This window comes from Dermochelys coriacea, chromosome 1 (assembly GCF_009764565.3).
Source record: "Dermochelys coriacea isolate rDerCor1 chromosome 1, rDerCor1.pri.v4, whole genome shotgun sequence".
Lineage (NCBI taxonomy): Eukaryota > Metazoa > Chordata > Testudines > Dermochelyidae > Dermochelys > Dermochelys coriacea.
Genome location: NC_050068.2, coordinates 33,464,598 through 33,489,888, shown reverse-complemented (window position 1 = coordinate 33,489,888; position 25,291 = coordinate 33,464,598). Strand labels below are relative to the sequence as shown.

Genomic DNA, 25,291 nt, shown 5'->3' with positions numbered 1-25,291 from the left:
CTTCCACTCTGAAACCTGTCTTAATCCAATGGGTTTGCATATTAGCATGTCTCATTTATGTCTCATGGGGCATTTACTCTTCCTTCTCTCTCTCCCATATTTCTTCTGCTCCTATGATTTTTCCCACTTCTCCCTTTTTATCTTCTTGAAGTAGCTCCATTTAAATCCATGAGGGTACGCTGATTTACACAAGCAGAGGATCTGATCCCAGATTGTTTTCCTTCCTTATGTGTGAAAGAGGTTTCCCTTGACTTGTCTTATTTGAGTTTATTATCATCTTTAGATATCTTAGACAATTGATTCAGGGGCATTTCAATTTTATTTCTTAGGAGGGTTTGATGATTATTGCTTCTTCATTACTTGAATGCTGTTTTGGAAAAACAAATCGCCCATTGCTATGGGTTTACTGAAGCTTTTCTTTTTCTTTTTCTTTTTTTTTAAAAAGTGAATTCTCTATATCTACTAAAAAAAAATCTTTTAATAGTTTTCAAATTTCTCTTTAAGCAAAATAACCATGTAGAAACTTCCATGGTTGGAACTGAGGGGAAATTGTGGGGTCTGCTGCAGTTTTTTATATTAAAATAAGATAAGTAAAAAGCTTTCCTGCTAGTACAGGTACTAACACACTGGACAAAAGTCACTGCTGATCCTTCCCCCAACTCCTAGCAGATATGTGATCTAAGGATTTCTGACATGCCAGTGGAACCTCAGAACTTCAAAGGAACACCACCACATTCCACCACAGCAGCAGAGAAGTAAATATGCATGGGGTGGGGAAATGGAAGTTTCTCATTCCTAAATATTGATTGCACATGCTTTAGGAAGGTTTGTTATAAGCACTTCTCTCAGAATCTTTAGATCCTTAAATACTTTGCGAAGTTATTTAAGGATCTAAAGATTCTGAGAGAAGTGCTTATAAGATCCTTAGAGCTGTCTTGTATGTGCTTAAAGTGGAAAGAGATAACAAAGGGGCTACATATGCGATTGCTTCCAAAGCTGTTATCCTTGAGGATTGTGCCATGTTCCCAGCAGTGCTGGGGGAACATGGGCCTGACCAGTCCCAGCTTTACCCTTTTACAAGGTGCAGGGTGTGCTCCCATTGCTCTCGTCCAGTAACCTCTGCTCGTGCTGAATGCTGCCTCAGATCATGTGCACTGAAAGGACAAGGACTGGGATAGCTGCAGATCCAGAGGGAAGGTGAGTTGTGCCATTCTCCAACCATCTTGCACTCACAACCAGCCCCCGGAATCTGCATGGAAGCATGACCTTTTGTGGTTACTTGGCTTCCCCTACTAAGACAAGCAGTGTTTAAGGAAATGGTTGAGCCTTGTGTGAATCAGTATTTCTAACAGAGTGAGATTTTGTGACATAGTGAGCTTGTTTTAATAACAAATCAAAATGTCAGTTTGAGGAAGATGGAATCTGTCTTAAGATGAAGAGCACCCAGGAAATATAAGATGGGCCACTTAAATAAATCATTAGATAAGGCAGCAAACTGCTATGGCTGTAGTGCAGAGCTGAGTAAATAAAACACTACTTATAACTGACTTTAGTAGCACAAAGTGTAGCTGTTATTTACTGAAGATGTCAGTTATTTAATTATAGTTTATACTAGAAGATATTCAAGGTCATAATTGTGGTACTTTCTTAATTACAGTCTAAGCTATAAAAAATAGGACATTTCACCCTAGGGAACCATCCCCCTCTCCCAAAAATGACTGTTGCCACTTTCATTAATTAATTAATGCTCAAATAAATTTGTTAGTCTCTAAGGTGCCACAAGTACTCCTTTTCTTTTTGCGAATACAGACTAACAGGACTGCTACTCTGAAACCTTTAATTAAGTGAGCACTCTAGGCTATCTGCTGCAGAGATGGGTGTCAGTCTCTAAATCAAGGAAGGTTCAATCTTTTCTCCTCCTGACAATTGCTGTTCCATAGTTTGCATTGTTGACTAACAGGGGACACAGAATCAGCTTTGCAGGAAGGACAAAAGCTGGTTAGAAGTGCAAGTAAAAATTTCTTCCAAACGTTGCCCAATAAATAAGCAAACCAGAAAAATATGATTTGACACCAGATCTTTTTTCATATGTGGGCTGCCAAGCTGAGTCAGTTGCTTTTCTTTCTTGTGTCAAACATGTGAACTTTTCTTTCCTTTGTGGGCAAGGGTTCAATCTGGCAAGAATAAACTGTCTTGCAGCTGTTATTTTCTTAACTTTAAATGCAATAAAGAACCTTTTTTATTATTCCTCATACTTTTTGCTGGAAACTGACCAAAATATAATTGTAGGTAGTATTGAGGTAAGTGTATTTTTTTCTCAGCACAATATCAGGTAACATCTGGCCCAAGGTTATTGTGGCTAATTAAAACCTCTGCATATTAGTACATTAAGGCTTCATTATAAGAAGCGATGGGCCAACACTAAATATTTAACTTAGTGAGTTATAACCTTAGATGCCATTAAAACATGCAAAAGTAATGAAATAAATTGATCCACTGGGTAATCCAAAGCATGTGAAACTAGTGTTATGTATTTAAAGCAATTGCCTGAAAAAATATCTTCACGTGAAATGGAGAAGTATATCCCTGTTTGGCTTCAGTTTCACTGCCATTGCATGGAGACAGAATGAGATGAGGAGAGAGAGTACTGCTTCTTAACTGTTCATTGGACTCTTTCACTCTCTTAATCTCTCTCCACTTAATCCACTTCTCAACCCCCTATTTCAAATAACTGATGTGTGATGTGGTACTGAAATGTTAAACATGTTGTTCTGCCTATCTAGAATGCAAGGGGCCTGATTCATTACCACTCTATTCTAATTTTACACACTGGCTGTACTGCTGTGAAACTGGAATAAGGCAGTAGTGGAAAAAAACCATTTATCTCAACTGTATTCATCACCACTCTAGTCTGGGGGAGAGAGAATTCCACTTACTGTGAATATATTTATTTCTCTTATTACTCAGCCAGTCCTTACCTATATAATTTAAGTCAGGTATATAATAAAGGACATTTTGAGATTAATGTCCTAATTCTGTAGACCCTTCCCTCCCATGTATAGACATTTCATTATAAAAAATTTTAGGCTTCCATCAATACAGGTTCATAGACCTTAATTCCGGAAGGGACTATTGTGATCATCTAGGCCAGGGGTTCTCAACCTTTTTCTTTCTGAGGCCCCCCAACATGATATAAAAACTCTACCACCCATCTGTGCCACAACAACTGGTTTCTGCATATAAAAGTCAGGGCCGGCATTAGGGGGTAGCAAGCAGGGCAATTGCCTGGGGCCCCTAAGTTGCTCAGGCTTTGGCTTCAGCCCCAGGGTGGCATGACTCAGGGCCCCAGGTTTCAGCCCATGTGAGTCTAATGCTGGCCCTGCTTGGAGGACCCCCTGAAACCTGCTCGTGGCCCCCCAGGAAGCCCCGGACCCTTGATTGAGAACCACTGATCTAGACTGCAGAACTTCACCCACCCACTAGTGTCAGTTTGTTTGATTAGATAGCCATGCTTCATTGGAAATCGTAACACAGGAACATACTAACAGCGTCTGCTGTTGATGTTTAATATTTCTGTAGTCTTTTGTGTGTTTTGAAATCTTCAGAAAAGAAATATGCTATTTCATGATCCTACTCACAGGATCCAGAGAGAGTCTTTGCCTGCTCTTGACAAAAATTAATCATTGTAATTGTGCAATGTCTTTCTTGTCAAACGTTGCTGAATTTGCAGTCAAAGGACAACTCTAAAGCTTGGTTTTATTTCCAGTGTGATTGCACCAGCTTTACTTTTAAAAATGAGAGTGCATGACAGTGAAGGATTATTTAATTACTTGTTGATTGCCAACAGTGTGCTGAGCTCTGTGAAGACCATAAAGATAGATTATTGTCCATTCCCCAAGGACTCTTAGCAGACTTGAGTCCTCAATACAGTTTCCCTCACACAGGTTGTCAATGGGCTTTCATCTTCCCATGCAATATCTCTTAAGGTGTTCATACATAAGCATAATAAGGCCTCAATTTTGATTGGAGCTTGTAAAGGGAACTCAGCATCCAAGTCCACATATAGGTGACACTGGCATTCATGAAACCACTGCAGAGCTGCCGCCTAATTCTCTAGGTACCTAAAATCCCTACACACTTAAGATTCTACTTTTATAGTCCCCAAAGCACCTAATTTTCAGCACCTGGGCATGTGCACAGCTGCCTAAATCCTGACACTACCAAACTGCTCAGCAGCAACACCTAACTCACTCCTAAGGCCTAGCAGGATTGATAAACTAGGTGTTCCCCTGCCTGTTTTTCCTTTGGCCCCAGTCTGACCCTGAGCATGCCTATAATGGAAGGAGGCAGCAACAGTGAATCTCCTTTAACCCAGTGATTAGCGCACTCACCTTAGATATAGGACACCTGTGTTCAATTCTCCCTCTGCCTGATATGGAGAAGGGGTTTTCCGGGGTCTTCCACTTCTAATAGACTAGCCTAACTACTGAGCTATGGGGTATGCTCAGCTACATATCTCCCCTATTGAAGCTGTTCCCGTTTTGATAAATAAATATTCATTGTGTCAAAGAGTAAGAGTCAGAATGACTCTGTAGTCTGGTGGTTTGGGGCACTCCTCTAGGAGATGGAAGACCCAAGTTCCAGTTCCCCTGCTTCAATTAATATTTAATTATTTATACACAGCTTCAACCAGAGAGGTTTACACTACCCCATAGCCCAATGGTTGACTAGCATTCACCTGGGAGGTTGGAGACCCAAGTTCAATCCCTTCTCCACCTCAGGTAGAATGGGGGTTTGAATCCAGGTCTTCCTCATCCTGGGTAAGGGCTTGGGCCCTACCCCTCTCGTTGGCATTTCTGAGTTGCTGATTTAGGCAGACTCAGCTGCTGACTTTTTGTGAATTCTGTTCCTAGGCACCTAACTCTTCCCATGCATTGTATAGGGAGCCTGGGTGCCTGACTCAGGGTTGTGAATTTCAATATGAGGCAGGGTGCCTGTGTGTTGGAGTGCCTAAGTACTACAGTAGTAGAATTAATAATTATGCCTTCCTGGGTGGAACTGATTGGCTCAAGCAGGCAGAGAATGTGGGTAATAAGGCATCAGTTGTGGGGTAGGGGAGTTGAAGACAATAATACATTTGTCTTTTTGATCCCACATTTACTATTACACACACATATATATGTCTCTTCATTGCTTTGGTCACCTCTCAAGCATTGTGTACAGCTCCATAAAAATGCCTTAGAGCAAAGCCTCCTTTGAAATTAAAAACCAATAATTCATTCAAAATACAGCACTACATCATATATAACTAATTCCACAGTCTGAAACTAAATCAGATGAAAAACATATTTCCCTGTGCTGATCCTCAACTCCTTTGCTACAGACACTTCACAGCAGTAACCATTTCATATTTAGAAGGTCCTATGTCTATTATGTTTCTGCAGTTATATTGTGCTATACTTGTGATAGTTGAATCTTTGGGCAGGATTAGAGTTCATTTCAGCCTTTAATCAAGAACAGCTTCTGTTTGCTGAAGGGGTTAAGAGGCTTCGCGCAGGAGACACCATCATAATTAGTTCCCCAGACTTTTCTTATTTTTGTATAAATAGCCTCCACATAGTCTAAAAGAATATTTGGATCAGTATCCTCTTGGTAAAGATTTGAGCAGATGTTTTCACAGAAATAGCTGTACCAGGTAGTGAGATTGCAGACTGAAACACTACCTTGTGTGCTGTGCTGATCTGTACCAGAGTTTACTTTCTGGCCACTGCTTCATATATATCATCAGTGATGTGAACAAGACCCTTCCCTGTTTTACTCATACCAAGTATAGCTTAGTTCTGAGGTACAGGGCTAAGGAAAGCTGCAGAAGAACCTTTGGTGCAAGAATCACAATAATAAAAGTCAGCTGCCGCTAAGAATTTTATGAATGTACCTGGAACCATCGTCAGATTGCAGTATCTGTCCACATGACAGCTCCGTGGTGTTTTGATTCCAAACCTCTAGAGAAAAGTTTGTGTACTTATAGGAATAATACTCTGCATTTACAGTATTTAGCACTTTTAATATGCACCTCTTAATGTGCTTAACACAAATTAGGTAAGCATTATTTCCCCAACCTCACAAATGAGGTATTTGTGGTGCAGAAAGAATAAAGACCAGATTTTTAAATGTCTTTAGGCACTTAAAGATACAAATAGGCACCTAGTGGGACTTTCAAAAGTGCCGAAGCGTCTGTGGACACCTAAATACCTTTGAAAATTTGGCCCCAAGTGACTATCTCATAGTCCTAAAGCAAGTCAGTGACAGATTTGGGAAGAGGAAACCAATTCTGCTGACTCCCAGACTGGAACATCCTTGTTAGTAGTGTTTCCATTGTTGAGAGCGATCTCAATTTACTTCTATAGGCTTTGGGTCAAGTCCTTAAATATTGATGATAGGGAAAAGAAACTGGACACTTAAAACCAATGAAAAAGCACTGAATGAGAAAATTACCTTGATTCCTCTTGTGAAACAGCCCCTGTCTTCACCAACTCCTGGTCTAACCTATAACCTTACATGTTGTAATTTTTATGTCTGACTGCTACAATATATTTAACATGAGAAGCCATTCCCCTCTTTAATAATATTCTTTTTCCTTGGACTGATATTCTTCCTTTAAAAATTTTCAGATCTGGTTTATTCCTAGGAGTGCTTGAGTATGAATCAGTTTTTAATACAACATCTAAAAACAAATTTTAATTTTAAGCCACATTTGGTCACAACACACTTCAGAGGCAAAATAGTCCTAGGGTAATAAAATCTTGTGAAATAATGAAGAAAAACAAAGAAGAAAATGTTATCTTTGAATCAAGAGCTATAAAAGAGACTCTTGCAATTGCCTGCTTATCTGAAGCAACTGTGTGCCAAGGAAAAATTAGAGACCTTAGGACTGCATACTGTACTTTTTTTCTGCTACAAAGCAGTATGGGCAAAGATCTAATACCCATACCCATGCTGTGAGTAATACTTGAATAAGTGGCATCACAACATCAGTGGAACCGTACATGTGAGTAACTGCTGGGGAAATGGTTGTAGAACTTGTGCCACTCCATCCACAATGACAAAATGAAATGCAGCCTTCAGCCCTCTGATTTTTCCCTTGTAGGCTATTACCTCCAGTAGGCAGTTATTCATCAGTTTCCTCTATAGCCTCTCAATATCAAGATAACCATTTCCTTCTTTATTTTTCCCTGCATAACTTCTCAAGATTATATAACCTTAGGACTACTTTGCTTCATCCCTCTGGTACCAATGAGTAAGTGCTTCTCAATGTCATAAGGGTTACACAGTCTGATTTCTTTTTCATAACTCCTTCTAAAATCCCAAGTGCAGTGTGTGCTGCATTCACCATTGGTGTGAGAATCCAATAAAGAGATGTATTACAACATTATCACTTATTAAAATACTGAGCAGGCAAGGCGACTTTCACCAAATTAAAATACCTGAAGGCTTTTTATATATTGGCCTAATCTGGATATTCGTATATTTTCTTTTTTTATAGGTGCTTTCTAGTTTAGAAGTGAACAGGTACTCGGCCTGTTTCTTCATGTAGAGTAAAAACCAAACAAAGGCATGTAATGAAATTCATTGTGAAAAGCAAACATGCTAGAGAGTTCAAAACCTGTGTAAAAATAAATAAAAGCTGTTTTTTACTCACTTATTTGAGCAGGTTACACATGAATGTCCCCTGACCCCCACATCACATAGAAGAATAAGCACGAGTCTAAAGCTTTACCTTTTGAGAATGCGTCTCTTACTACTGTATTAGGGCAGGATTTTCAAAATGCAGATAAGAAGAGGGTGGCTATTCCAGTGTGCAAATAGTATTAAATTAGAATAAAATGATGCTTCTTCTACCAAGAAGCACTGTAACAAGTTGTTGCTGTGACTTATATACTCAGACTTCCTTATCAATTACCCGCTTAATATTCTCATAAATGGTAGCTGCTGAGATCCTCTTAAATTGTAGATTCGAATTGGTAATTCCAAGACTCGTGGAGCATCACTGCACAAAAGCACATACAGATTACTAATACGCATGGTGGCTTTGGAATTGAATTTTAGATCACTTTTTCTCTCCGCTGCTCACCAGCACCTGTGGTTCAGCAATTTATTTCTTTCAACAGCAGTTTAATTTTTTGTTTCTCTGGTATATCAAATGTACAACATGAACCAACTTCTTCCCTCAGAGACATGCATACATATCCCATGGAATACAGAGGGTGTTTTGTGTGTATGTGTGTGTATCTAAGTATTGAATATGGCCTAGTGTGCACAAAGCACTGGCTTTCGATAATACCTTGGTTATAACATAAATAATGCTTTGGAATGTGTGACATTCTATACCTTAGGGGAGTGTCCTGGAACCCCCATATTCCTCATTTTCATATAATCATGATCTTACCTTACAGGGCATGCTCTGTATGCATCAGGGGAAAGGTTATGATCTGCTGAAAGTCATTTCTCTATCCATATATGTATATCATTAATGCATATAAAGTTATGAGAAATGTGTTGTATGGTGGTCACTAAAACATACTGTAAGTTGGGGAATCAGCCAGATATTAGCTCCCCAGAGGCAACAGCAAGGAAAGTAACCAACACCAGGGTGGGGTATCAAACAACCCATCAACAACCATTGTCCAGCAAGGGAGCTACAATGCAATGACTCACCCCCATGAGGCTACACTAGAGGAATTGCTCAGCCTTGCCTGGAGACTCAGCAATGTACCCAGACATGCCTAGTCTTATGTTTTCCAAGCACATGGACTGAGGATATAAAACAGACACAGAGGCCATATGCTGGGCTCTTCTCCTGCCCGCATGTATGCTGCAAGCAACTAAGACACTGAGAAGAAGACAAGACTCCAACAGAGAAGATTGGCTCAGGTTTAAGGAACAAACCTATATATTAAGGACTGCAATATCCAGTGGGGTGAGAAAAATTGCTTAATCTAGATGTTACCCAGTCTCAGAGGGTTGAGCGTTTAGACTGCATGCTTATATTTTATTTCTTTTGGTGACTAACTCTGGCTTTTTGACTATCAATTAATATAACTTAAAATCTATCTTTTATAGTCAATACATTTGTTAATCTGCTCAGGTTTTGCAAAGGCTGGTGTATGTCCACTTTCCATTGTTGAAGTGGTGAACCAATTAATAAATTTTCACTGTCCGTCTCGAGCTGAGCAAGATGGTATATTCCTGAGGTACAGTGCTGGGAGCTAGGTGGGATTCGGCTCTGGTGCCTTTCTCTGTGTGATTCATGAGTGGTTTAGGAAGCATTTATGCAATCTAATTGGGTGTGTGGGACTCCACACGCTGTTGTGCTGCGTGATCACTGCGCCAGGAGGGGCTTGCTGCTTGTCACTAACAAGGCATTGTGAGAGACAGCCCAGGCTGGAGAGACTTCAGGGGGCACAGCAGTCCCACAGTCCCAGGCTGAACCCCGGGGAACCTGTCACAGAATGTATACACCCTCCTTCACCCTCACGAAAAAAAAAGGGCCAGTCCTAGTTGACCAGCTGGGTAACAGACAAATTGAGATGCCTATTTGGGATCTAAGCCAAAGTCATTGGGAATCTTTTTTCCATTTACTCCAATGGGCTTTGGATCCAACCCTTAGTGTCTGTATGGATGAGTTTACCTGATAGGTGGCATGCATGATGCTTTTAAAATGTCACTCTGTCATTTAGGACCTAATTCAGTAAACCGCTTAAGTACATGTTTGACTCTACAGAGGTGAGTAATTCCAGTGAAATGAATGGGACTACACAAGTATTTAAAGTTAAGCCGTACTTTCACTCAGTTTACTCATTGATCTGAGCTATACGTTCTGACTGCAGAGAGGCTGTTTCTTTATCTTAATGATGAAATATGCTGTACATGGGTGCCAACCTCAGGGCAGACTGTCAAGAAACAGCACATGAATCCCAAACTGGTTGTGTGTTCTATAGTTAGATTTCACCAACCAAGTAACAAGTGTAACAAGTGTGAACTCCTCAGACACTAGAACAGCCTTAATGGGGAGCCACAGACAGTCCCCTTGGGTACTCCAAATTCTATCTTGCCAGGCAGGCAAGCCTGCCTCTGGGATAGATTATCCCTTACACACAAAAAATCACAACAATATTCAGGTAACTCCCAGTCCCAAAGGACCAGTCACTGAAGCCAGGTCAAGTGCACCCCAGATCTCTCAGCAAACACAACACTTGTATCCAATCCTATAATAAATTAACTAAAGGTTCATTAACGAAAAAAAGAAATGAGAGTCATTTACAAGATTAAAGCAGGTAAACATACACACACAAATGAGATATATTCTTGGGTTCTAAAAAATGATAGTAGCTGCTTTAAATGGCAAGCTTTATATGTCCTGTAGGGCTTACCCAAGCTAAACATCAGGGACCCCCTTATGCTCAGAAATCTTTGCCCCTCAGATTTCAAGCAGCATTGGGATAATAGTTTCTCCTTAACAGGCATTTTTATTCCCTTCCCCAGCATTCAAGCTGTGATGGGATGAGGGCTTGTGCACATATCCTCCTCACGGGTGCAGGGGAAGCAATTAGCAAAGTCTTTTGTCCACAATGGTTTGTCTGATGTCTATAGACCTTCTTTTATTGGGGAGGAGATAATACCTCTTGTGATAAAGTAGCATACTTGGTAATGCTTCTCCCCTAACTGTGAGGGATTTACAATCTTAGCAAACATTTTTATAATTACAAAGAAAAGATTTAAACATTACTCTTACAACATGTAATATATTTCAGAGTAGCAGCCGTGTTAGTCTGTATTCGCAAAAAGAAAAGGAGTACTTGTGGCACCTTAGAGACTAACAAATTTGTTAGAGCATAAGCTTTCGTGAGCTACAGCTCACTTCATCGGATGCATTTGGTGGAAAACAAATGCATCCGATGAAGTGAGCTGTAGCTCACGAAAGCTTATGCTCTAATAAATTTGTTAGTCTCTAAGGTGCCACAAGTACTCCTTTTTTTTTTTTGCGAACATGTGATATAGACATTATAAGTAGGATTGACACATGCAGCATCCTACAAGAATTCCATAAAGTCTAAAGCCTAAACAGATTCTTATAACTCCAATACCTATTTCAACAACACTAACACACAGGTGACCTAGACTGGTTTCCAGATTTGTCAGTGATCAGTGAGGCCCAGGGCCTTGGCATGAGCTGACACCTGGTCTGCCGCTGTCATAGATATGACTGTACTACTTCTAGCCTGGTAAATGGCTTATTCTTTTTGTTCCATTTAAAAGGATCCTGGTTCTTTCAGTACCAAGGTCTCATATGGCTACAGATCCGAATTCTGCTGTCAATGAAATACTTTGCCACTGACTTCTGTGGGAGCAGTGTTGTACTCCATTGCATGTGCCTTTTGCCTTTAACGACAAAAAGATGATTAGGAGCAGCAGCACCATACGATATCCTTCTCCTCATTAGAGCACAGAAATGTAATGTGTTTATTGGCTATGATTCTTTTTAGTGTTTATAGTAACAAAAAAGTAACCATGTATTTTAAACAAGGCAAATGATTCTGCAGTATTGTACCTCTTCCCAGTAAGCTGTGACCAAGTATGAAATGTGCAATTTTGACCATGAAATCTGTCATCATTCCCTCTGATTTTCATAGAGCCTTACGTATAATAAATAAAATTCCTGCTTTTTACAAGGGGGAATCTAGGAAAAATAAATGGACAACAGAAAAAGCTGCCATAACTACATTGCTTGGCATGTCTGTGCCCCAGGTGAACTGATTCATGGCCTGGATTCAAAACCACTTTTCTGTTCTTTACTTACTACTCTGTGGTTTCAACTATTTAGATCAGGCTAATTTTCATCCCAGGGAACTAAAGAGTCATTATTCTCCAAAAATGTTATCTCTCGTGTGTTTAAAAACTGGTAACAAAATACTGTTTTTTGCCAGATGGAACAGTGGTGGGGCAAGGAAGATAAATACAGTAGAACCTCAGAGTTATGAACACACTGGGAATGGAGATTGTTCATAGCTCTGAACAAAACGTTATGATTGTTCTTTCAAAAGTTTACAACTGAACATTGACTTAATACAGCTTTGAAATTTTACTATGCAGAAGAAAAATGCTGATTTTAACTATTTTAATTTAAATGAAACAAGCATAGAAACAGTTTCCTTACAGGTTTCAGAGTAGCAGCCGTGTTAATCTGTATTCTCAAAAAGAAAAGGAGTACTTGTGGCACCTTAGAGACTAACAAATTTATTAGAGCATAAGCTTTCACACCACCCTATATCGGAAACCTACTGACCGCTATTCCTACCTACATGCCTCTAGCTTTCATCCAGATCATACCGCTCGATCCATCGTCTACAGCCAAGCGCTACGATATAACCGCATTTGCTCCAACCCCTCAGACAGAGACAAACACCTACAAGATCTCTATCATGCATTCCTACAACTACAATACCCACCTGCTGAAGTGAAGAAATAGATTGACAGAGCCAGAAGAGTACCCAGAAGTCACCTACTACAGGACAGGCCCAACAAAGAAAACAACAGAACGCCACTAGCCATCACCTTCAGCCCCCAACTAAAACCTCTCCAACGCATCATCAAGGATCTACAACCTATCCTGAAGGATGACCCATCACTCTCACAGATCTTGGGAGACAGACCAGTCCTTACAGTGTCAATTGTTTTAAATTTCCCTTTAGTTTTTTATAGTTTACATTTAACAGAGCACTGCTTTTTTAAAAATATATATTTTTATTTTTTGGTTTCCTCTGCCTAATTGTGTACTTCCAATTCCAAATGAGGTGTGTGGTTGACAGGTCAGTTCGTAATTCTGGTGTTCATACTCTGAGGTTCTACTCTATCTGGAAAACCACATGTTTTTCTAAAATAAAACAATCTAAGAAACATTAGAGACATGAAATATGTTCTTTGCTACTGGTTATGTTCTTATACAAAATCTTCTGCTGAGTTCTTCATCTTAATGAAATACTTGATGTTCTTTGTTCTGAAGATGTCCAACAGTTGATGTCAGAGTTAGCTGTAATTATCTTCTTTGTCTTCGTCGTCGTCTTATTATTATTATTATTTTATTTTATTTTTCTTGAAGGAATTCACTTTTGGGTGATAGTCCTAAGGGTAAAAACACTTTTGTGGTAGGAACATTGCTCCATGTGATTTGAAGCTGCTTTAGCAAGGATCCTCAAACTAAAATGCAAATAAGTCTTCAAATACAAAGAAATGAAGATCTTTGTGTTTCCATATCTTGCTGTTTGTATAGCGTGGGGTGGAAGAGCATGTGAAAGCTGGGTAGGAAAAATAGCGAAGAGGGGCAAGATTGTCAGAAGTACTCATCACCCACAAAAAAACACTAGACTATCATAAAAACTAAGCCAGACTTACAGAAGTGTTTAGCATCTGGCATCTCCCATAGAGAACAATGGGTGCTGAATGTGTGAAGAATTGATTTTTCTCTTCACTGGCTGAACCAAAAAATGGCAGGGACGGGAGAATTGTTTCAGGCAGAATACATGTTTTATTTGAGCCAAAACAAAATGTTTGGTTTGGTTTGGTTTTGAGTTTTTTAACCTTTCTTTAATAAAATCAAAGTAAATTTTGAAACTAAAATTTGTTTTACATTGAAATATTTTGTGTTTTTTTTCTTATTGTAACAGTTCGGCACACATTTACGTAATGTTTCAGTAGACCTGACTACATTTTTCGATGAAGAGGTTTTGTCCAAAAAATGTTGTCCTGCTCTAATGCTGAGCACTTTTGAAAATCGAGCCATTTTGTTTAGATACCTGAACAGGAGCAGAACTCTCTTGAACTTTTGACTCAGCATGTACATTAATACTTTTAAAGATGATTGTTGGAAGAGAACTAGGAGAGAAAAAAAACTTATTGAATTTCTCAGCTAAATCAAACACAGAATAAGCTGCTTCCCATTCGTTTCCCAGTCTGTCCCCCTTGTTTTTGTAACTCTGTAGATTTGATCCATCCTACCTGGTCTCTCTCTGCTCCCCATCCTACTCATCTAATAATAGCCTCTTGTCTTTCTTATCAGATAGGCAAGTTTATATGCAATAATTTCTCTGTAGTTCCTGCCATCTTGAATAGCCTCCATTTTTGTAATTCTTTAATGGCCTCTGAGTTTTATCAAATTATTTTATTCACAGTGAAATGCCTTTATATACTTTTTAGTAATTCAGCCATATGATATATTAACCCCACTGTCATCTTTTATTTGCTCCCAGGAAGCATTTTGGAATACAGTTTGCTTGACAATCACTACACAAAATAAAATTGCATTGCATTAACGCATGATGCTGAACAATTTAGAGATTTTTGGGTGAAAAGAGGGTGTTTGAGTCTATTCCAATGCCCACCTCTTCAGGGTGGACTGATTTAAATCACCAAGTGGAAAACCTTGTTTTAAATCATTGATAGTAATCAGCTTTTCCATTTGTATTTTAGATGTTTTTTTTAAAAAAAGGTGCATTCTTATTAGTTGATATAACCATTAAAATGTTGATTTACAGCTAAATAGAGCCTTTATACTAGATTTGATGCATCTTTTTGCTGCCTAGGAGGCTACACTATTACTATATGTTTATTTAAGCAATTCTATAGCTTAATATTTTCAGATTCTTGTTAATTGTATGTTTTTACTGTGTTAGAAAATTATTGATATATTGCTTATATTTTGCTCATTATTTGAGTAAAACTGCGTTAGAATGGTAACTGGAATTTAATGAAATACACAAAATAGCGTATACAATTTATTTTTATTAAACAAAACAACCTTAAATATTTTGGATACATAAACTCCTCAAACCTTGTTTCACATTTACAGATAAATTATTTCCTAAACAGAGGGAATAAGTGTAGTCAGTGAATTAAACTAAATGAAATTAATTATTTCAGGTCAATCTGGGAGGATTTTCACATATACCTAAGCGAAAGTGACTGGCACTTCAATTCCTGCTCTCCTAGGTCTCTTATAAATGAGACATCAGTCTCCTAAGTTACTTAGGCTGTCCTTTAATGAAAGATTTCTCTTACTGTAACTGTTTAAATGATATATTTTATTCTAAACCATGCTTTATAGGGAAAATAATTAATAAATCATAAAGATTATCTAAACCTTTATCTCTAGGAACATGCCAAATATATTGAAAAAACATTTTAAAATGTTAAAATTCATAAATGCCTAATAAAACTTTACCTTCAAACAGGAAATCTTCACCAAGGATGTTTGATTACATGGAGAATAATAAATTTTAGAAGGCCATCAGTAAAAACATAATTGATAAATACTCCCACAACAAACTAACATGTCAGTTACATTTTGAACACAAATATTTTGAAATTCATAAGTAATCCACCCAAAACATAAATATATGACAATAATGTAAATGATTGTTAACTAGCTAAGTAAGACATGGTGGGAAAACCATAAGAATGGTGCAAAAATAAGTTTACCGACCAGGTTGATCCAGATTTTTCAGACAGGTCCACATCATCTTCAGAGTCTTTGACTTCTGAGGATTATTTTTCATAATGTTGTTTCATTCTGACAATGAAACCTTGCATTTCTTTGTTGCATTGTTTACATTTGGCCCATGTTCCTTTTTTATCCAGAGGACAGGGTTTTCTTGAAAATATTCCCAAATAGGGTCTTTTTTACAACCTGCAGCCATGGCATTTTTCTTCCTCCAGTTCCCAGGTGTTGCAATCAACACTAGAGGCTGCTCTCTGAAGTATGTTATCCATTCTTCCCACAGTGTCCTGCTTTGACACCAGTGTTGCTCCTTTCTGGTTGCACACTCTTCTCCTTCTTCCTTGTTTTTCAATTCTCCCAACCTCAGCTCCTCCAGAAAAATTAAAGAACTACCAACAATCCCAGACTTCTGCTCATGTAACCAACGTGGCTTTTGCACTGCACTATTTTATTTATTTAGAGGCAGAAGAAGACATTTGAGAAATTAAGGGATTTCTGTTTTTATCTCTGTTACACATGAAAGGAGACAGAACAAGGCCATTTACTCGAAGTGTCCAAAACCATCCAGAAGCAAGGGCTGGTAGTTACTAGGCAGATCAGTGTTTTTCCCTGAGCTGGAGAGTAAAGCTTCCATGGTGGGTGGAGTCCTAAATATGCATAATTTGAGACTGAGCCAATCAGTGCTCAAGTAGGGAGAAGCTGTAAAATAGGAATATGAGATCACCCAGGTGGGCTCAGTGGATGATTCTGTTGAGATACATGATGGTGTCTCCTGGAGTCAGAGGCCAGGCCCCAACACCTGTGATGACTTTGCCGGTATCTTACACCTAGTAGCACAGTCTCCTGGGTTCCCCACAGGATCAAGCCCATAATACAGTACATGACTTATTGTGCCATATTTATAAAGCTTGACCTCAAAAGTTAGGTGTTTTCCCCCCAATTCTTTTTTATATAGAAAAGTAGCCTTTAACCAAAGTTTCAGATACAGGATCAGTCATGTATTCAGCATATTCATTTTTTATTTAAAAGTTTTAAGAGATTATAATAAGTTTAGGCCTTAACATATGTTGTATTAAATTCAGATTTCATTTTACAAAGGTTTCTTTTTAAAAAAAGAAAAAACTTATTATAATTTAATAACAAAATAAACACTCCAATTTAAATAAAAATCCACTTTTTATTTTATTGTTTAAATAATGGATTTGTATGCATCCTGCACCCCTTTGTCCTGGACTGATATTTCTTTCTGCCATTCTCTCCCACGTGAATGGTACTTGATTGCTACGGGTTTCTCTGCTGTTTTTGGGTAGTCCAATGTTTACCTTCTTCTAACGGCTTCATCACTTAAGCTTTGTGTATCGGTGCACAAGTTCTAAGACAATGTGACTAGTTTGCACGCATCACCCCAGCAGTTTCCTTAGTGCCCTTCAGTCTGATGAGTCGTGAGTGGCAAACCTCCGAAGGCTCAGTTTGGATTGGATAAGCACCTACAGGTTTCAGAGCCTCTCTAAACCAGTGATTCTCAAGCTATCTGATGTGCGGGACCGGCAATTTGTTTCCAATATGTGCGCAGACCGGCAGCCAATGGCTCGTGGACCGGCACCAGTCCGTGGACCACCACTTTGAGTAGCACTGCTCTAAACCACTTAATTCTGCAAAAGGATGTTGAAAGTACCATGAGAGATCAGCAACATTCAGTCTTTGCTCCAGCCATTGAGCAAGGTAGCACATGGAGTTGTAACATAGTGTATGGGAGTCAGAGAGGGAGTCAGAAGAGTTAGTCCAACTATTTCAAAGCTCAAAAAGTGTTCAGTTCAAACTTCAGGTGATGATTTTGAGTGGATTCCTAGTGAAGAGTAGCAGACTCAATGTTTATAACCAACTGGAGTTTCTTGCATGGAAAAGAGAATGGTCTTAACATTATAACATTTTTTATCTCCCCATTTCATTGTGGTCAGAATTCTTCTTTCCTTCCCCACTCCTTATGCTGCTCTAAGACTTCCTCTTGTATAATCAATTCCAATTCCTACATTTGCCACAATAGAGAAATTACATACTGTTGGTATTTCTGCTTTCTAGGCTCCTTAATATGTCATATACTTATTTCCTGCTTTGTACGTGCACATGTGATTCAGAAGTTTGACCTGGATATTGCAGAGTTCCATCAGGCATTGTATTTCAGTGCTGACTTACTCAAGTGTGGTTGATTTTCTGGCAGAACATCCCAGGCTTCAGGTTAAATAAAAAGAATGCAAGCAAGCCTATCTTCTGTGGAGTGGATGAATATTAGCAACATATCTTTCTCAGTTGGGGGAAAAGGCAGACTAGTTAAAGCAAAGGACAGTTGTTTCCAATGTACTGTGAAGCCCAATTAAAATATATTGCCTCTGACATTCTAATCACAGCAAGTGAGAACTGCGGTGTAAACCTATGTAAAGACTGACTAGAGAAGGGAACATTTCAACTAGGAGCATGGACAGTGCTAGGTCAGCAATTAAATGTGATCTGTTAACAAGGGAATTACACTTCTTCATTTTAGCCAGTGCTTTGCTGTGCTAGAAAACGTACAAATACACCCAAATGTAGGTTGAATTCTGCCATCCTTAATCTAGTAAAACTCTTGTTGATTTTAATGGAAGTTTTTCTTAACTCAGAACTGCAGAATTTGGGCCCTATTTTTTTAAGATGAAAACTTTCCACTAACCATTTAATTTTATCCTTTTTACTGGCTGATTAGGACTCAGTCCTGCAACGTGCTAAGCACTGTTTGGCAGTACTGAACAATCCAGATTCTATTTACTCCAATGGGAGTTGACAATGCTCAACATTTCAGAGTGCTCCGTGCATTGCTGATTCAAGCCCTTATTTACTTGAAAAGTGTGAGTTGGGGGACATGTGGGGAGAACAGTTCATCTTGAAGATTGTTTGAGTAAAGCATTTTTATAATAGTTATACCGGCAACCCAGGCTTGTATAAGTTTCAGATTATTTTGCACCTCGAGTTATTCACTTGTCAGAAGAGTAGGCGATGAGCTATTAAACTGTTTCCGTTTACTGTATGCAGCTTGGTATTTACAGTCATGAGCCAGTGAAAAGCAACCTAAGGAAAAACAAAAAAAGATTTTCTTACCATGGAGTTTGCACCATTTCTTTTAGTTCCTGTTTTTCTTGGGCATCCTACAAAATTCCCCTTTTTCCCAAGAGCTCAGAAGTATTCAGTCAAACATGAAGTTGTTCTGTAAAAGAAGGGAAAAAAATAACTTTGGTTGCTGATATATGGACAATGTCTGGTGGTACTTACATTTTTTTCTTGTCACTTTATACTGCAGATCATCTCTTTGTGCCATTGACCCCCACATTGTGCTGCAGCACACCAATATTTGTGGGGTGGGGAAGGATTTGCTATTCATAACTCTTTTAGAGAATTGTTTTCATACCATGGATTTCTTGTTTTTTGTACTTGGGGCTTGTCTACATGGTACGTTAGTGTGCACCAACTGGGGCATAAATTCTGCTGCGCACCACTGTGTCATGCACTAACTATCCGTGTGGACCCTGCTGGTGCACACTAAAAGTTTAATTAGTTCATTGATGTAGCACTGTTTGAAATGGGACACATGCATGCATGTTCACAGCCTTATTATTGTTTCTGTCTTTCAGGGGGGATCTACCCCCTGATTTTTTCAAATTCTGCTTACAAAATTTGGCAATCAGGTTTTGTTTCCATCTTTCCCTCTGTCTTTCTCCCCTGGTTGTGAGATGTAAATTCTGCCTTAAGAACAAAATGGTGAGAGATAGAGAATGTAAATAAAACATATAGATAGATTAGATATAATCATAGCACAGAGATTATATGTAGATGGATGTTACTATTTCTGTTCTGAGTCAGGCAAGGGACTGTTCTTTACATTAATGGGAAACATGATTGTGCTTCCCTATTTAAACAACAGCTGCCATTAGACCCTGCTCCTTAAACACCTCCTATGTAAATAATGCTTGTTGTGTTGTTAAACTGTTGTTTTTTTGCCTTCCTGTATCTGGAGCATCATACTAATTTCTACAAGTTGTGACTACTAACAGAGAGCAATCACCTCACAGACTTGTACCGAAAAGAAGAGACCATCAGTGTCGGAGGAAATGGCTGCATCCACAGTCCTCGCTTCCCGAGTAGCTACCCAAGGAACCTGTTACTGACATGGCGGCTGCTCTCGACAGGGAATACAAGGATACAGCTGGCCTTTGATAATCAGTTTGGATTGGAGGAGCCAGAAAATGATATCTGCAGGTGAGAGAAAAGCTATCCAGAGAGCTAATCATGTCATTTTAAAAATCAGCTGACCAAATGTCTTGCATGGTGCTTTGGAGGGGTCCATTAGGGATTCTGTTTCAGATTAACGAGATATCTGGCTACCAACACTACAAACCAAACTCTCTGAATAAACTTACCTGCGTCAGGCTTGAACTGTTTCCTGTGAATTGAAGTCCTCGCCTAGTATTTTAAATGCAGCACACTCGAGTCTTAGGCACTGCTGGCTCCCTGCACAAATGCTAAAAGAATGGGGTTTTGCCCACTGTAATTAAGGACAATGGATGTTTCTTTTTTCAGCTATGTGAAACACATTTTTCTTCAGTATGTCAGTTTAGACAGCTGGGTATTTGCTGCGAGGGAAGAGGCAGACAGGGAAGAGCAGAGGTAGGGGAATAGTGTGCTGTGCTCTGGGAATTATATGGCCAGAATGATTGACTGGCTGTTAGCTCTCTTTAATTATTATTTGCATCTCCGTATAATTTGTTCTAGGTGGTTGAAATATAGCTCCAGAATCAGCAGTATACTCTGTCTGCTTTGTACCACTGTGGTGATGCAAAGCAGCTATAAGCTCAGTTGATGGGGCTAGTTAGACCAGGTTTATAGCTTTTCATCACCAGAACATACAGTTGAATTGGGCCGATAATTAATAAAATAAACTAATAAAAATGTTTCTGTTGTTCATGTTTTTGTTATTCAGTAGTGTATTTAGTGTGGGAGGGAAAGCCCAAAGCCTTCCCAGACACTTTCCAGGGCACATCTTCAGAAGACAGATTGCTGTGCGGCAGTACTGGCACATCAGCTTCCAACACTCTGTTTGACTGTTATTACTTGTTGCTACACCTAACCAGAAAAACTGTGTTGTTTTCTTTCTACTCCCACCCTCTTTCATGTCTTTTCCCAGCATCTTATTCAATTAATTTGCATTTAGAGGGTCTGTGTGGTTTTATTATTATTTTTCAATGTTTTGCATTACCAATGAACTGAGAGAACCATTCCAGTCAGTTTGTTTTCCAGTTAATGACAAAAGAATGCAGACTCAACCTGGCCATCCTTCTCTGCATGTTTATTATCTTGGCAGCTTTTACTCTGTTCTGTCATTGTTGGTGTGAGAGCAATTGCAGTGTAATAATAGTTACCTTCTAGGACCTCAGAGACTATGCTGGAATGCAGAGACAAATGCCCATGGAAACAGCCTGTTAACATTTTACATAGAGAATAAACTATGGCTAACCTTAAATCATTTCAACCTTGAAACGTGGATCTCATTTACTGTGGAAAAGGATGAAGTGTTCTCTTGTAAAGGGCTATTAAAGGTGATGACATGGTGAGGGGAAGTCAAGTCATTATCGACATACTGGATTTTGACCATGGCTGAGGAGAATCTATCTGCTTTCAAAAGCGAAGGATTTATGAAGCAGAGAAGCAAAAACCTTCCAGAATCTGTAGTGCCTATAAAAGCTGGGAAAATATTCCATTCTTTATAGAAATACAACCTTGCCCTGAGTTGTTGTAAGGCTTTTATTTACATGATATTACTACGAGAATGAGGAAGCTCCCAGGGTATTACTTGGAATGACTTCCAAGCTTGTTAAAGACCCTTTGGTAAGTAACATCCGATATTACTTTACCACTTTGGAGAAACTGTTTTTTGGAGGGGGGGGGTTAATCTGTTTTTGTCCTCAATTTTACTTTCAGACACTCTCTCTGGCCCTACTTCAGCAAAACATCCAAGCACATTCTTACATTAAAGCATGCGGCTAAACTTAAAGACCTCCTTATGTGCTTTGCTGAATGGACAGCTGAATCAGGGCCTCTGCTCCTTAGCCTCCTTTCTGCTGCTTTGGCCCTTACTCCTTTCCCCAAAAAAAAGGAGTACTTGTGGCACCTTAGAGACTAATAAATTTATTTGAGCATAAGCTTTTGTGAGCTACAGCTCACTTCATTGGATGCATTCAGTGGAAAATACAGTGGGGAGATTTATATACATAGAGAACATGAAACAATGGGTGTTACCATAGACCCTGTAATAAGAGTGATCACTTAAGGTGAGCTATTACCAGCAGGAGAGCGGGGGAGGGAGAGGGGAAAAACCTTTTGTAGTGATAATCAAGGTGGGCCATTTCGAGCAGTTGACAAGAACGTCTGAGGAACAGTGGGAAGTGGGTGGGGGGAATAGTTTTACTTTATGTAATGACCCATCCACTCCCAGTCTCTATTCAAGCCTAAGTTAATTGTATGCAGTTTGCAAATTAATTCCAATTCAGCAGTCTCTCCTTGGAGTCTGTTTTTGAAGTTTTTTTGTTGAAGAATTGCAACTTTTAGGTCTGTAATCGAGTGACCAAAGAGATTGAAGTGTTCTCCAACTGGTTTTTGAATGTTATAACTCTTGATGTCTGATTTGTGTCCATTTATTCTTTTACGTAGAGACTGTCCAGTTTGACCAAAGTACATGGCAGAGCCCGTTGCCAACGGTGTCCACATATCTCTTCAGGGGACACCATCATAGGGCCTAATCGCATCAGCCACACTATCAGAGGCTCGTTCACCTGCACATCTACCAATGTGATATATTGCATCATGTGCCAGCAATGCCCCTCTGCCATGCACATTTACAGCAGGATTGTCTGGCTATGTAGACTCCCTCCTCAGGCCCTACGCTACCAGCACTCCCAGCTATCTTCAAGACACCACTGACTTCCTGAGGAAACTACAATCCATCGGTGATCTTCCTGAAAACACCATCCTAGCCACTATGGATGTAGAAGCCCTCTACACCAACATTCCACACAAAGATGGACTACAAGCCGTCAGGAACAGTATCCCCGATAATGTCATGGCAAACCTGGTGGCTGAACTTTGTGACTTTGTCCTCACCCATAACTATTTCACATTTGGGGACAATGTATACCTTCAAATCAGCAGCACTGCTATGGGTACCCTCATGGCCCCACAGTGTGCCAACATTTTTATGGCTGACTTAGAACAACGCTTCCTCAGCTCTCGTCCCCTAATGCCCTTACTCTACTTGTGCTACACTGATGACATCTTCATCATCTGGACCCATGGAAAAGAAGCCCTTGAGGAATACCACCATGATTTCAACAATTTCCATCCCACCTCAACCTCAGCCTGGACCAATCCACACAAGAGATCCACTTCCTGGACACTATGGTGCTAATAAGCGATGGTCACATAAACACCACCCTATGCCGGAAACCTACTGACCGCTATTCCTACCTACATGCCTCCAGCTTTCATCCAGACCACACCACACGATCCATTGTCTACAGCCAAGCTCTACGATACAACTGCATTTGCTCCTACCCCTCAGACAGAGACAAACATCTACAAGATCTCTATCAAGCGTTCTTACAACTACAATACCTACCTGCTGAAGTGAAGAAACAGAATGACAGAGCCAGAAGAGTACCCAGAAGTCACCTACTACAGGACAGGCCCAACAAAGAAAATAACAGAATGCCACTAGCCATCACCTTCAGCCCCCAACTAAAACCTCTCCAACGCATCATCAAGGATCTACAACCTATCCTGAAGGATGACCCATCACTCTCACAGATCTTGGCAGACAGGCCAGTCCTTGCTTACAGACAGCCCCCCCAACCTGAAACAAATACTCATCAGCAACCACACGACAGAACCACTAACCCAGGAACCTATCCTTGCAACAAAGCCCGTTGCCAACTGTGTCCACATATCTATTCAGGGGACACCATCATAGGGCCTAATCACATCAGCCACACTATCAGAGCCTCGTTCACCTGCACATCTACCAATGTGATATATGTCATCATGTGCCAGCAATGCCCCTCTGCCATGTACATTGGTCAAACTGGACAGTCTCTACGTAAAAGAAAAATGAACACAAATCAGACATCAAGAATGATAACATTCAAAAACCAGTTGGAGAACACTTCAATCTCTTTGGTCACTCGATTACAGACCTAAAAGTTGCAATTCTTCAACAAAAAAGCTTCAAAAACAGACTCCAACGAGAGACTGCTGAGTTGGAATTAATTTCAAACTGGATACAATTAACTTAGGCTTGAATAGAGACTGGGAGTGGATGGGTCATTAGACAAAGTAAAACTATTTTCCCTTGTTTATTCCCCCACTCACCTCCCACTGTTCCTCAGACGTTCTTGTCAACTGCTGGAAATGGCCCACCTTGATTATCACTACAAAAGTCCCCCTCCTCCCCCTGCTCTCGGCTGGTAATAGCTCACCTTATGTGATCACTCTCATTACAGTGTGTATGGTAACACCCATTGTTTCATGTTCTCTATGTATATAAATCTCCCCACTGTATTTTCCACTATAGGCATCCGATGAAGTGAGCTGTAGCTCATGAAAGCTTATGCTCAAATAAATTTGTTAGTCTCTAAGGTGCCACAAGTACTCCTTTTTTTTTAGTGAATACAGACTAACACGGCTGCTACTCTGAATACTTTCCCCAAGAATCTCCTTGTTGTTTACTTTCAGATTTTTCATTAATGTTACTAATTTTAAGTTACTTACTATGAAATGTAAATGGGCTTGAAACTCATTTGGGGCTGGGAGCTGAAAAGGTGAACTTTTTACTTAACTGTTTGATTTAATCTAAATCTGCTGTGCTGTAGTTTGAACCCACTGCCTCTTGTCTTGCCCTCTGTGGCAAGAGAGGACAACTTTTCTCCATCTTTTTTATGGCAGCCTTTCAAGTATCTGAAGACCGCTATCGCTCATAAACATCCTCTTCACTCTCTTCTCTAGATCTCTCTGTCTTCCTTGTCTCCGGCTTTCTGCCACAGGCTCAATGGAACACTTGGGGCCTGACCCAGCTGCATTGAAATCAATTGTTGAAATCTCATTGTTGTCAGTAAGCTTTGGATCAGGACTTTGATTGCTGCCCTTTTGTCATCCACAGCAAGACTGTGGAAAACTAAATAAACTATACAAGCTACTGACAAAAATATATGAACAATCTGATATTATTATAACTATATGTAACCTATGTCAGTGATTCTCAAACTTCATTGCACCGCGACCCCCTGCTGCCAACAAAAAATACTACATGACCCTAAGCAGGGGTGGGTTGGAGCCCAAGCCCCATCACCCTGGGCTGAAGCCCTTGGGCTTCGGCTTCAGCCCTGAGTGGCTAGGCTCAGGCTTTGTCTTCAGCCCCAGGCCCCAGTGAGTCTAACCCTGGCCCGGGCAACCCCATTAAAATTACAACTCACTTTGGGGTCCTGTCCCACAGTTTGAGAACCTCTGACCTATGCTAACACAGTGTGGCTCTATGTTCCCCTCTAGTGGCTAGACTATGTATAGAGGTTTATGAATCAATGGACTTAGTTAGCTCAAGCAATGGAGGTCACGGGTTCAGTCTCTGCAGATGACCTAACTAGGGTGGGTCATAACATATACAGCCTAAAT

At 39.7% G+C, this 25,291-nt stretch overlaps 1 protein-coding gene across 3 annotated transcripts in view; it reads left to right on the top strand.

Annotated features, from left to right (window-relative positions):
* PDGFD (platelet derived growth factor D) overlaps positions 1-25,291 on the top strand; it is a 193,642-nt gene that overhangs the window by 95,490 nt on the left and 72,861 nt on the right. For 2 of the 3 annotated variants that reach the window (XM_038387342.2, XM_038387344.2), the window contains exon 2: positions 19,630-19,834. In XM_038387342.2, coding sequence (XP_038243270.1) covers positions 19,630-19,834 — 205 coding nt within the window. The remainder of the gene's footprint in view (positions 1-19,629; positions 19,835-25,291) is intronic. The other variant, XM_038387343.2, reaches the window with a different exon arrangement.